The sequence below is a fragment of the Octopus sinensis genome, linkage group LG2 (genome assembly GCF_006345805.1).
Source record: "Octopus sinensis linkage group LG2, ASM634580v1, whole genome shotgun sequence".
In the NCBI taxonomy this organism is placed as follows: Eukaryota; Metazoa; Mollusca; class Cephalopoda; order Octopoda; family Octopodidae; genus Octopus; species Octopus sinensis.
This window is the reverse complement of record NC_042998.1, coordinates 140,111,439-140,124,452: the sequence shown is the minus strand read 5'-3', so window position 1 is coordinate 140,124,452 and position 13,014 is coordinate 140,111,439. Positions and strand designations below refer to the sequence as shown.

General features: G+C 36.2%; 1 protein-coding gene across 1 annotated transcript in view; it reads right to left on the bottom strand.

The window, feature by feature from the left end:
- Positions 1-13,014, bottom strand: part of LOC115226062 (centrosomal protein of 112 kDa-like) — a 148,484-nt gene that overhangs the window by 33,410 nt on the left and 102,060 nt on the right. The window contains exon 16 of the mRNA XM_036499862.1: positions 915-1,011. Within this exon, the coding sequence (XP_036355755.1) occupies positions 915-1,011 (97 nt within the window). The remainder of the gene's footprint in view (positions 1-914; positions 1,012-13,014) is intronic.

The following is a 13,014-nucleotide window of genomic DNA, read 5'->3' as shown; positions in this document are numbered from 1 at the left end:
CTTAGCTTTCGGCTCAATAATTTTTACTGTCAATATCAACATAAATACTATGATATTAAATTTGACATGCTATTTTGCACCATCCTATCACATATTTTTTTTTGTCATAAATTAATAAAAGAATATAAGATATTTTACCATTAAGACTTTTTTAAAATTTATTTTTCAAATGTAAGAGCTATGCGATTATTTATTCTTTAAAAAAAAAATGCAAAACTTTTCTCTGAAAGTAAAAGACCTCACAAGAAAGTCAAAGTTCATATAATAAATTCTTTCTGATTGCATATAATAAAATCTATTGATTTGATATGATTTATATAGAACTGAATAAATATTCATTGTGATAGCAGCTTCATGCAGATAAAGCTAATTTTATTAATATAATAAAATTATTTAAAAAAAGACAACTGTCCATTTATTGATATAAGTTTTATATTAAACAGAAAAAAAAAATTTAGTCTTGAAAGCTAGTTTGGTAATATAATTCAAATACACAATTACTAACATGGAAGCAATGATGTTGAAGCCATATCATTTTCCATTCTTTACTATTTCTGGTATATTCAGAATTTATATATATTTTTTTGCCTCAACAAAAGCTAACTGCAGCAGAGGCAGCAGCAGCAACAAAGGCTATATTTCTGAGAAACGTTCATTCCAATAACTTTGGAAAGAATTATCAACAATGATTGAATTCTGTCAGCTCTTCAAAGTAATATTCAGCAAAAAGATAAACAATTCTATTTGGATTTCATATTCAGATTTAATGGCAAAGTTATTCCTTAGGGAAATTTCCCCTTATTTCATTCTTTGATAAATTAATAAAGATGAAAGAATAAATAAAGAATTTAACAGAGAAAGAATGTAGTTTTTTTTGACATTTGATTAATCATTTTCTGTTAGGTGTAACTTACCATGAGAGCAGCAGTATTTTGTCGGCGAATCATTTTAATTTTCTCTTCATGTTTCGCCTGGAGGTTACAATTCATTTTCTCACTCCCTTCTTTTTGTCTGTTATTGTTAATAATAATAATAATAATAATAATAATAATAATAATAATAACAACAACAACGACGACAAATAAATATATAGTGACATGAAAGAAAAGAGGGCATGATAATTTTGATGGAAACAAACATAAAAAACACAAGAATTTTGATGAAGATGAATAAAAAAACATAATATCTGAAATGATTCAAAGCCAAACAGTGCATATGTATAAAAAGCAGAATTATTTCTTATATTAGGAACTCAAAAATAGATCTGTATGTATGCAGACAGGAGTTTATGTTGTTATCAAATGTGGTTGATATATTTGTGTGAAGACAATTTATTAACGAATCATTAGAAATATGTCTAATATGTAGTATCTACTTCAAATTAAAAAAAGAAAAATCAATGTTTGGTAGTCCAGTGTATATACATTTAATGCACGTGTTTGTAGTCTTGGTGAATTTCACACAAAAATTTAAAACTATTAGATTTCAATTATTTATTTTCCTTTGTTAACGTTAACAAGACAAGGAAATCAACTGAGAAAAAAAAAACAACAAATGAATACAAGATATTTGTAATGTGTAAGCAAAATAAATTTTTCTTTGAATTCAAATATGTATGGCTCAGTGGTTAAAGGGTCAGGCTCACAATAACGAGTTCAATGGACTGTGTGTTGTGTTCTTGAGCCAGGCACTTTATTTCACATTGCTTCATTTCACTCAGCTGTAGGAATGAGTTGCAACATCACTGGTGCCCAGTGTCTTCTACTATAGCCTCAGTCCAACCAAAGCCTTGTGAGTGGATTTATTGGATGAAAATTGAAAGAAGCCCATCGTGTGTGTGTGTATATATATATATGTGTATATATATATATATATATATATATATATATATATATATCATCATCATCATCATCCTCATCATTTAATGTCCAACTTTCATGCATGTATGGGTAGGATAGTTGAGAGGAGCCAGTCAGGTAGAAAAACTACCCTAGGCTACTGTGTTTTAGCAGGGGTTTTACGGCTGGATGCCCTTCCTAACACTAACCACTCTGCAAAGTGAACTATATATGTGGGTGTGTGTGTTTGTGCATGTGTGTCTGTGTTTGTACCACTGCCATTGCTTGACAACTGATGTTGGGATGTTTAAATCCCAGTAACTTAGCTGTTCAGCAAAAGAGACTGATAGAATAAGTACTAGGCTTACAAAGAATAAGCACTGGGGTTGATTTTGCATGACTAAAACCCTTTAAGGCAGTGCTCCAGCATGGCCGCAGTCAAATGACTGAAATGTGTAAAAGAATAAAAATACATAGAGCTGTATATTATCCACATAATGTTTGTGACGAAACCCATTTTATTCCATTAGTTTGCAAACTTCAACTGACATAACATTTCAACATATTTCAGTTAATCTAATTATATTACATAAAACAAAACCCCACAATATTGAAACAATTATTCCACATGCAAACAACATATTTCTTATGTTCTTTTACTTGTTTCAGTTATTGGACTGCAGCCATGCTGGGGCACTACCAGGTTTAGTTGAACAAATTGATCCCATTATTTATTTGTTTTTAAGTCTGGTCTTTTTTGCCAAATTGCTGGGTTACTGGGACGTAAACAAACCAACACCAGTTGTCAAGTAATGTGGGGTCAAACACAAAGACAAGAACATACACATGTGTGTACATATATATAACTTAGATTGGTTTTGGCCATTATTGGCCCAGGCCATGACAAACTCAATAACACCATGTAGGCTCAAAAATACCATTTGGACTCAATAGCACCACCTGGACTCAATAGCATCACCAGGACTCAATAGCACCACCTGGACTCAATAGCACCACCTAGACTCAATATCACCACCTGGATGTAATAGCACCACTTGATCTCAATAGCACCACCTAGACTCAATAGCACCACCTAGTCTCAATAGCACCACCTGGACTCAATATCACCACCTGATCTCAATAGCACCACCTGATCTCAATAGCACCACCTGGACTCAATAGCACCACTTGGATTCAATAGCACTATACGGTCACAATAGCACCAGCTGGACACCATATCACCACCTGGTCTCAATAGCACCACCTGGACTCAATAGCACCACATGGACTCAATAACACCACCTGGTCTCAATAGCGCCACCTAGACTCAATAGCACCACCTGGTCTCAATAGCACCACTTGGATTCAATAACATCACCTGGACTCAATAGCATCGCCTGGACTCAATAGCACCACCTGGACTCAATCACCACCTGGAGTCAATAGCACCACCTATAGCACCATATATATGAAATAGGAGCACTAGTGCAATAAACATTATCAACCACATATATGCATAGCCAGTGTATTTGCTTGTAAGCTGCAATTTGGCATTGTGGAGAATACTCTCTCAGAGTACCAGGTGTTAAAATACCTGAGAGTAAATAGACAGGTGAGATAACTCGCCTCTAATCCCATCTAGGAGTGATGAACATTAATATTTCACCATTTTTGTGGCTTATCAAAAATGACAAAGAAAAGAATGGTGAAACCACAAAAGTAATTCACCAATGGTGAAACATCAACGTCCATCACCCTTAGATGGGATTAGAGCTGAGTTACCTTGCCTGTCCATGACTTTCTGATGTTTCAACAACTGGTGCTATGAGAGCACCATCACACCAAATTGCAGCCAACTGGCAAATACACATGGCACATGCTTTTTTAAGTTTATCAGATTGATTATATGTATGTGTATGTGTGTGTCTGTCCTTGTTTGTCCCCTAAAAAAAAAAAAAAAAAAAAATATATATATATATATATATATATATATATATGCAGTATAAGGAAAGGAAAAAATTGTAGGTGCAGATGATTTTTAATTCATAAATTCATAATCCACTGGATCTGTACCAACCTATATTATGAATTTATGAATTAAAGATCATCTATGGTTACTTGGTTTTATGAAAAGCATCAAGTTGATTAATGTGCTTTGGAAGGGATAATATGTTACCAAACGGCTTGGACTTGGTAGGCAGTACTATACTCCATGCCTCTACTCAATGTGGTCTGACAATAACCATATTTCTAGAGAGACTATTGAGCAAAGTTTAAGCTTTACCCTTTCGCTACTGCATTTATTTTGAGATGCTCTGTGTTTCTTTCACTTACTTTAAATATAACAAAGAATTTAGTAAAATAATTTAGTTATCATTTAGCTAGTGTTAGGAACATAAATTGTGACCAAGGTTTGGTGGAATATTTTAATTCAAAAGTTATGAAAACAAGACATTTGTAGCCAGAGCCAGTTTCAGCTGGGTTGGTAACGAAAGGATTAAAAACACTAATTATTTTTTACTGTGTGTTGTATATATACAACTGGCTTCCACACATTTGCATATTAGAAGGAAACATGTTCTCCTGATGACCTCATTACTTTATTTTGCTGATAGGGAAATCTTTATATAGAAAAGTGAAGTTGTGTGTCTGTCTCCTATGATTTAGATTCCTAACTACTCCCACATTTTGTGGTGCAGTTTAACCAAAACCGGATATCTTATAGTCGTAATTCATATCAAGCCCTTCTGGGTATTAGCGTGAGTCTACGATTTTAAAAATAATTTACCATCATTTTTTTCCATTTTAATGCATTTTTTCGCTATTTTATATAAGGGAAGTAACTCTCTAAAAATGTCTACGATGAGTCAACGATTTAAAAAAAAATTTACCATCATTTTTTTTCCATTTTTAATACATTTTTTTGCTATTTTTTGGCTATAACTCTCTAAAAATGCTTTATAGTTATTTCCCTTACAAACCCGAGCAACGCCGGGCGATACTGCTAGTGAATTATAAAGCATGATCTTTAGATGTTGAGTCTCATGGAGGCGATGACGATTGATTGAGACCTTTGGTGATTCACTGTGCCTGAGAAGACACATTAAGCCAAGTGAAATTGTAGTTGTGGCTAGTGTCAATGACATGTAGAAAGTGCCCATGCTGGTGACACATAAAAGGTACCCTTACTAGTGATAAGTAAAAGGCACCCATGCTGTGACACATAAAAGGCACCTGTGCTGGTGACACAAAAGGGGGTACCGGTGCCAGTGATATGTAAAAGGCACCCTCTACGCCTGTACACTCTTGGAGCAGTTGGCATTAGGAAGAGAATCCAAACCAAAACAGACTGCAGCCTGGTGCAGCGCCCCAGCTTACCAGTTCCAGTTAAACTGTCTAACCCATGCCAGCATGGAAAACAGATGTTAAATGATGAAAATGGATGCAAATGCAGTTTGTGGAGCCCAAGTCTCCTTTGTGTGTTCCTTTCTCTGGGATGATTTTTAAATACCCTTCCTGTCGCCAACCACTTTGGCATGATTTTTATGACTAGATACCTTCCTATCACCAACCATTTTACCCTGTGGTTTGGTTACATTTTATTATGTCACTGACACTGGAGACATTTATCTGTGAAAAATCTTAATCTTTTGTACACTATCACCACCACCATCATCATCATCATCATCATTTTAAAAGCTACTTCCCCATGCTTGAATGGGTCAAAACTTTTTGAGGCATAAATATACCTCAAAACATTGGATGCTTTTCTTGAAGCCAAGCTCATCTGTTTCCAGGCAAAATAATATTTCCCCATGGCCATCCATGCTAGTGACATGTTAAAAATAGCTGTACTGGTGACATGTAAAAGACACCCAGTACACTCTCTGGAGTGGTTGGCATCAGGAAGAGCATCCAGCTGTAGAAACCAAGCCAAAGCACAAAACAAACTAGAGCCTGGTACAGCTCTCTGGCTTACCAGTTCAAGCCAAACTGTCAAACCCTTGCCAGCATGGAAAACAGACACTAAATGATGATTGGAAATAATACAGCTTCTTTGACAATGACACTCATTCCACAACTATCATGTAATATCAAAACAAGGTCACACACACACGTGCGCGCACATACACACACACAGAGAACAGGCTTCTTTCAGTTTCCATCTACCAAATCCACTCGCAAGGCTTTTGCTGACTCAAGGTTGTAGTAGAAGACACTTGCCCAAAGTATGACACAGTGGCACTGAACTTGAAACCATGTAGTTGGGAAGTAAACTTCTCAACAACCAAAGCCATGCTGTGTTTATTTATTCCCTTTTTTCAAATTGGCTTAAAACAGAAGAATGTTTAACCCTTTAGCATCCAGACTTTTGGCAATTTGCTGTGCTTGAGAAGACAAGTAAAGTTAAGTGAACTCGTAGTCATGGCCAGTGTCAGTGACATGTGAATGGCACCTGTGCCAGTGACATGTAAAAGACACCCAGTACACACTGTGGAGTAGTTGGTGTTAGAAAGAGCATTCAGCTGTAGAAAAGAAGCCGAAACAGACTGGAGTCTGGTAAGGCTCTCTAGCTTACAATCTCCAGTCAAATCATCTAACCTATGACAGCATGGAAAATGGATGCTAAATGATGATGATAATGATGATGATTATTCTGTCAAATGTAACGTTTATTTATTCACATTGTTTGAATTAATCGTGCATTATTTCATAGCGTTGAAATTTTGACAATGTGATTGTTTATTTCTAGAATGACATTGTAGGGTAGGTGTGAGAGGCTGCATCTCGCCAGTATTAACGGCTGGTTTAAATGCTAACAGGTTAAGATATAGAGGGTATTGTGTGATGTTTTGTTATGAGACAAGATTCTTAATTGGTGTTGAACCATTAGGACTAGATACTGTGTATGGCAAAGTAAATGATAGATTTGGAAGGGTAGCATGTCAGAGAGAGATTTGATTAGGTGAAGTTGTGAAGGTACCCTTAGATAGATGTCCTTGATGTAGAGAGAATCAGAGATAGGCAGTGAAGTTAGGGAAATGAACGAGAGAGACTTACTGCCAAGGTATTGGTAAATTTTGGAGTAACTTTCGAGGTTAGAGAGAGAAGGGGTCACAAGAAATGCTTTAAACACATAGAGGAGCATTTGTAGGAAGGAAGTTGGAGTATAACATGTAACTGGGACAACTGCAGAAATGAATTTGAGAGATTTGTATCACGAAAAGAATAATGTGTAGTTTTCATGAGATGGATTTGAAGCTGAACTAAAAGAATTACATGGGTATTTGTATATATGCAATGTAATTGAGGGGAATTGAACCTGAGTCAAAAATTACATTTTCTGGAAATTAATCACCAAATTACAGCCACTGGTGATGGCTCAATTTTACAAAAGATTATGTGGCTATCATGCATTGCCAAAACAATAAACATAGGCATAACATGTCAAAAATAGAATAAAGAGATGGAAAAATTCATGGCTAGAAATAAATTGGGGTTTAAATAAAATAGAGATACATATTTTGTAAAAACTGTTGCTATACATAGTGTAGAGCTGTGAAGTTTGCCAGAAAAAAAGACAGCATGTTTAGAATTGTAACTGTCATTAAAAAGAAAGTATGAGCGATAAATATTGGTATAATATATGGGAAATAGTTATGGGCATTACACTAGTGGATGTGTGAAAATATTATTATGAACAATAGTTTAATAAGGAGTGTGACTTTGATAAAGAAAAGTCTGTAAATGCAGTCTCTAAATGTTGGTCATTTGGGAAGCTATAAGCAAGATATTTAGGAAAAATGTAAAGCTGAGAAAATTACAAGCCATTAAGATCATGTAAGAGATATAGCAAAAACTTCAATCAGTTTAATCAGATTACACACAAGTTATTCTCCAAGAGCCATAATGCCAACATTATATGTAACGAAAGAAGCCTAAAAAAAACAGCAAAACAGACAATAAGTGTTTTCTAACATTGGAGAAATACGTTAGAGATTTTAATCATTTGAAAAACTATACTTTAATGATAGGACATTTGAAAAAATTTTCCATTCTAAAGATAAATGGGTGATAACCATTGTCACATATTATGAAGGTGTTGTCGGCTATTAGAAAAATATATCAAAAGTAATAAACCAGTTTATTAAAAGCAATACTTTAAAGTGAATCCTTTTATGAAGCACACAAGTCCATACAGCCAGCTTTTTGCAATGTTGGACAAACTTGCTTCTGTACTGTTTGTACTTTATATTATATTTTTCGATTAGTTTATCAGGGGTTAAAGGGCAAGACTTATTATTTTGTTGACCCACCCATATTGTGATGATCAACTTGAACAATGAGCAGAAATAAATTAAGATTAGGGAAGAGTCCCAGAAGGTTGCAACTAAGAGAAGAAATGAATTGGCTGAAAGGTTTTAGTGAGAGATCTTGGGAATGATGGTGAGGAAAGACAGGTGAATCAATAAATTTGAATGGAGGTGGTTCCCAGCTGGAATTCTATGCCAGTATGGGAATTGTACAAGGGCTAAGAGAAATCGTGTGTATTGAGAGAACGATGACTTTATCATGAGGTTAGTTGATATAAATGTCCTTAACCCTCTTGGGACACCCAGGCCAATTGATCAGCCCAAGTGATACAAGCTGAAAGGACTTTGAGGCTGATCCATCGGCCCAATGAAACAAACATTGTGAATGATTGGCTTTGAAGTGTAATAGCTAATCAGAGATCGTCTTTTAGTAGATGTGTCTTAATAGGAAGAAAATTTTGGTCTTTTTGGCTACACATACCAAAACACTGTGTTTCAAAAGGGTTAATATAGGAAGAGAGAGCTAGCTAAACACCTAATGATGTTTGGTGGTGATACTTACTTTTTTTTGTCTATAACTGTCCACCACATATGATGACAGCATCAATCCAAGACATTCGTCCTCCCTTGCCTCCAGCACATTGTTTCTTATGGGAGTGGACATGGCTGACAAGACCAATATGAGATAGACAGACCTTGTGGCAGTGAAGGGACTGAAAGTGACCCCAAATAACAGCTGCAGGGGGTTGAGGACGATGCCTCCTCCTTTCTTCATGCATTCTCTTACATTCAACTTCAAAGCACTCTAATCCAGCATGACACACGAACCTCCATGCCTTCCGATTAACAACCAGGGACTCTAACTGATTGGGAGGGACAAAAATGACTGACTGTTTGAGATGATCATAAAAACAAAGTTATGGATGTCAGCAAGGCCTACTTCTAATCTTGATCTTGCTGAAAAGGACCATCTTAGGGAATCAGTTACCCAGCATCCAAATCACATGGACAACCCAGTGGAGAAAACAATGAATGCAGGTCACAGTGTTGTAGATCCCAACCCAGGGAAGGATTTTGGTATGAGGCAGCTTATCCTTCTATATGAGACTGAGAATACTCTGGAGAAATTTAATATGGAACGCTTCTAGTTGTCTGACCCAGTACTGATAAAAGGCCCAGCACTCAGACCCATAGAGATAGGTAGATACAGAGACAGCTTAATAAACAGTTGTTGTTATAAAAAATCTCATTTGCTGAGTCTCTTGAAAGATGCAGAGGCCAAGTTGATCCAACGGAGTATCCCCTTATTAAGGAGTCTAGTACTAGAGATTGTGCTTCCAAGAAAGCAGAATGAGTTTGCCTGTGGTAGAAGACCATCATCAGTAGCAATGGGCTGAGGAGAGGGTGAGTATGGAAATACTGATTGGAGAACTTCAGATTTTTTTATGATTCACCTGAAGACCAAGTCAAAAATAGGCACTATTCATTGAGTTTGTCATGTGTTGAAGAGAGGCAGAGGCATGGGATGGTGCAGCTGAATCGTCAATATACTGGATCTCGTACACAGTGGTTGAGAAGATCCTTGATGTGGCTTTCAGGCAGCAGGTGTTAAAGATGCTGCCATTACAGCGATACCCAATATGAATTCCGTCTTCTTTGTTGAACTGTCTCCTGGAAAGAAGCGTTACAGCCACCAGGTAAATGTTAAACAGTACAGGAGCAAGGACACATCCTTATTTTACCTCCACCTGGACATAAAAGGATTCCAAGACCTTACCAGCACATGTCACTCTCACTTACACACCATCATGAAACTTCTGGATGATTGAGAGAAATGGTGGTGGACAGCCAAATCTCTGAAGTAGGTGACATGACACAGGATGGTTGTCCATATCAAACGACTTTGTTAGATTGATGAAGGCATAACATATGTCTCTCTGCTGTTCATGACACTTTTCAAGGAGAAGACAGGCCACAAATATCATATCTCAAGTGCTTCTTTTGGTTCAAAATCCATACTGGGACTCAGGCATAACCAAGTTGACGACATGAAATAGATGTGGAAGGAGAATACATGAGATCATGGGCTACACGGTTTGACTGGAGCTGGTAAGCCAGAGAGCTGTACCAGGCTCCACTTGTCTGTTTTGGCTAGGTTTCTACGGCTGGATGTCCTTCCTAATGCCAAACACTTTACAGAGTGTACTGGGTTCCTTTTACCTGTTGCCAACATGAAAGATTCCCCTGCTATTGCTGCATTTGTAGATTGTGATAATATTGGAGTGTTTCCACCTGTCAGGTATACCCCTTGGAATTCCATTCCCAACCAGATTCATGTGTCAATTAATTTCTTATGAAACAATCAAACATTAACCACACTAATCTTATCCAGTTATCCTGTTACTCTTTGTACATTTCCAAAAAAGACTAACAATGCAAGTTACTCTTGTTTTGTTTGGAGTCAACCTAACAAATTTGAAGTTAGGTATCAACCATGCACATGTTAAGGTGTTGTGGCTTCTTCTGGTCACATGAAATATAAATATTTTTAGGATTCTCTTTGTCCAATATTACCTGTGTGCAGAATGAGACAACTGGACACAGCTGTTTGTACACTAAAAATTCAGCATGGTTGACCAGACATTCAGCCTGTTTTGATGAGAATATATTTTGTCACTAGAGAGAAAAACACATGTACATGTATATCTTCTTCCACCTCCTCCTCATCTAGTGTCCATTTTCCATGCTGGCATGGGCTACATGGTTTGACTGCAGCTGGTAAGCCAGACAGTTGCACCAGGCTTCACTTGTCTGTTTTGGCTTGGTTTCTATGGTTGAATGCCCTTCCTAATGCCAACCACTTTACAGAGTGTATCGGGTGCCATTTATGTGTAACTGGCATGGGTGCCTTATACCTGTTACCAACACAAAGTGCCTTTTACATGTCACTGGCACTGGCTATGATTTCACTTAACTTGATGTGTCTTCCTAGGCACAGCAAATCATCAGAAGTCTTGGTCACTTGTCATTACCTCCATGAAGTTCAACAACTGAAGATCATATCATTTCACCACATTCTTTTGTATATATGTGTGTGTGTATTTATAAAGAGAGGGAGAGAAAGAGAGAGAGAGAGAGAGAGAGAGATAGACAAATAAATAGATACATACATACATATACTTATTTCCTTATTGCCCACAAGGGGCTAAACCTAGAGGGGACAAACAAGGACAGACAAATGGATTAAGTCAATTACATCGACCCTAGTGTGCAACTGGTACTTAATTTATTGACCCCGATAGGACGAAAGACAAAGTCAACCTCGGTGGAATTTGAACTCAGAACGTAACACATACATATACTTACACACACACATACACACACACACACACACACATAGAAATAAAATGATTAAGGTGGCTAGACACAATCAAAACCAAAAACGAGAAATTTAACTGTCACTGAAAGTGAGTAAGGGTGCAGTGCAGCACCAGCATTGCTAGAAACAAGAGTCAAAGACTCTTTAGCCATGAACAAAGCACAGATCTATGTATTGACAAGGGAGACAACCTCCCCACTGCAAGCAAAGGCATCAGATTGGTATCTGGTGGTGAAGCTGAATTCCACCTGTTAGTATTTATAGAATTTACCATAGGAATCAATGGCTGATTCAGTAAAATGGTAATGTGAAAATCATAAAATGATTGAAATGACTAGACAATTTAAAAACAAAAAAGAAAAATTTAACAGTCACTAAAAGTGACTAAGGGTACAGGGCAAGACCAGCATTACTAGAAACAAGAGTCAAAGACTTCTTAGCCATGAACAAAGAACATGTTTCCTTTTATATATATTTTACATATGTACACACGTATATATATATATATATACACACACATATATACATATATATTATGCATAAATAAATAAGTCAACATTATAATATCCTAAAGTTGATGAACCAACTAATGTGCTTCTCCATTTTCTTATTTGCAATATAAATTAATGGTGAAATATTTCTTTACCTTCACCCATTTAATACAATAAGTAAGTTTATTGCATTGCAATTAAAAACACTCATGTATTAATAATTGGGTATTATACCAACAGTATATAGGATAGTGGGTTGGATCCACAACCCCTAATTTACCTGGTGGTATATATATATATATATATATATATATACATGCACAGGTATATATATGATTGTGTGTACAAATATATACACATACACATGCATATATGAGTGTATGTACATATATATATATATATATATATATCAGAGGCAACTCCAAGTCATCAGTGTCACTTAGGCTCATCACAGATTTCACATAAGACACACGCCTGCTTGACGTATTTCACGTTTTTCTGCTTTATATCTAGCTCCAAATGGCTCAATTTTTTATATCTAGCACTATGTCTTTCTCCATTTCTAAGTTAAGGGTTAAAATAAAGCAACCCGTCAAAACACAACTGATTTTTGCACACAGATGCACAGAATAACAGCAATCAAATAACGACAGCTGGGTGCACAACAAACATCAGCAATCTGACTGTTGCCTGTACTCTTGACAAGATATACCAGTTAGTTTTTCACACCTACTAGGCTTGTCCGTATTAGCCAGAGTTGTTGGATAAATTTTTGTTTCTTTAAGAATATTGTATATATATATATGTGAATGTATAATATGTGTGTGTGTATGTATATAATGTGAGACAGAAAAAGAAAAGGAGGAGAGAGAGAGAGAGCAAGACATTACAATTTATCAGCTGAACTTGGTTGACATAAATACATTCCCTCTCCTCATACGCATAAAGAGAAATATGCTCACACACATAAACAGAGAGAGAGAGAAACATGA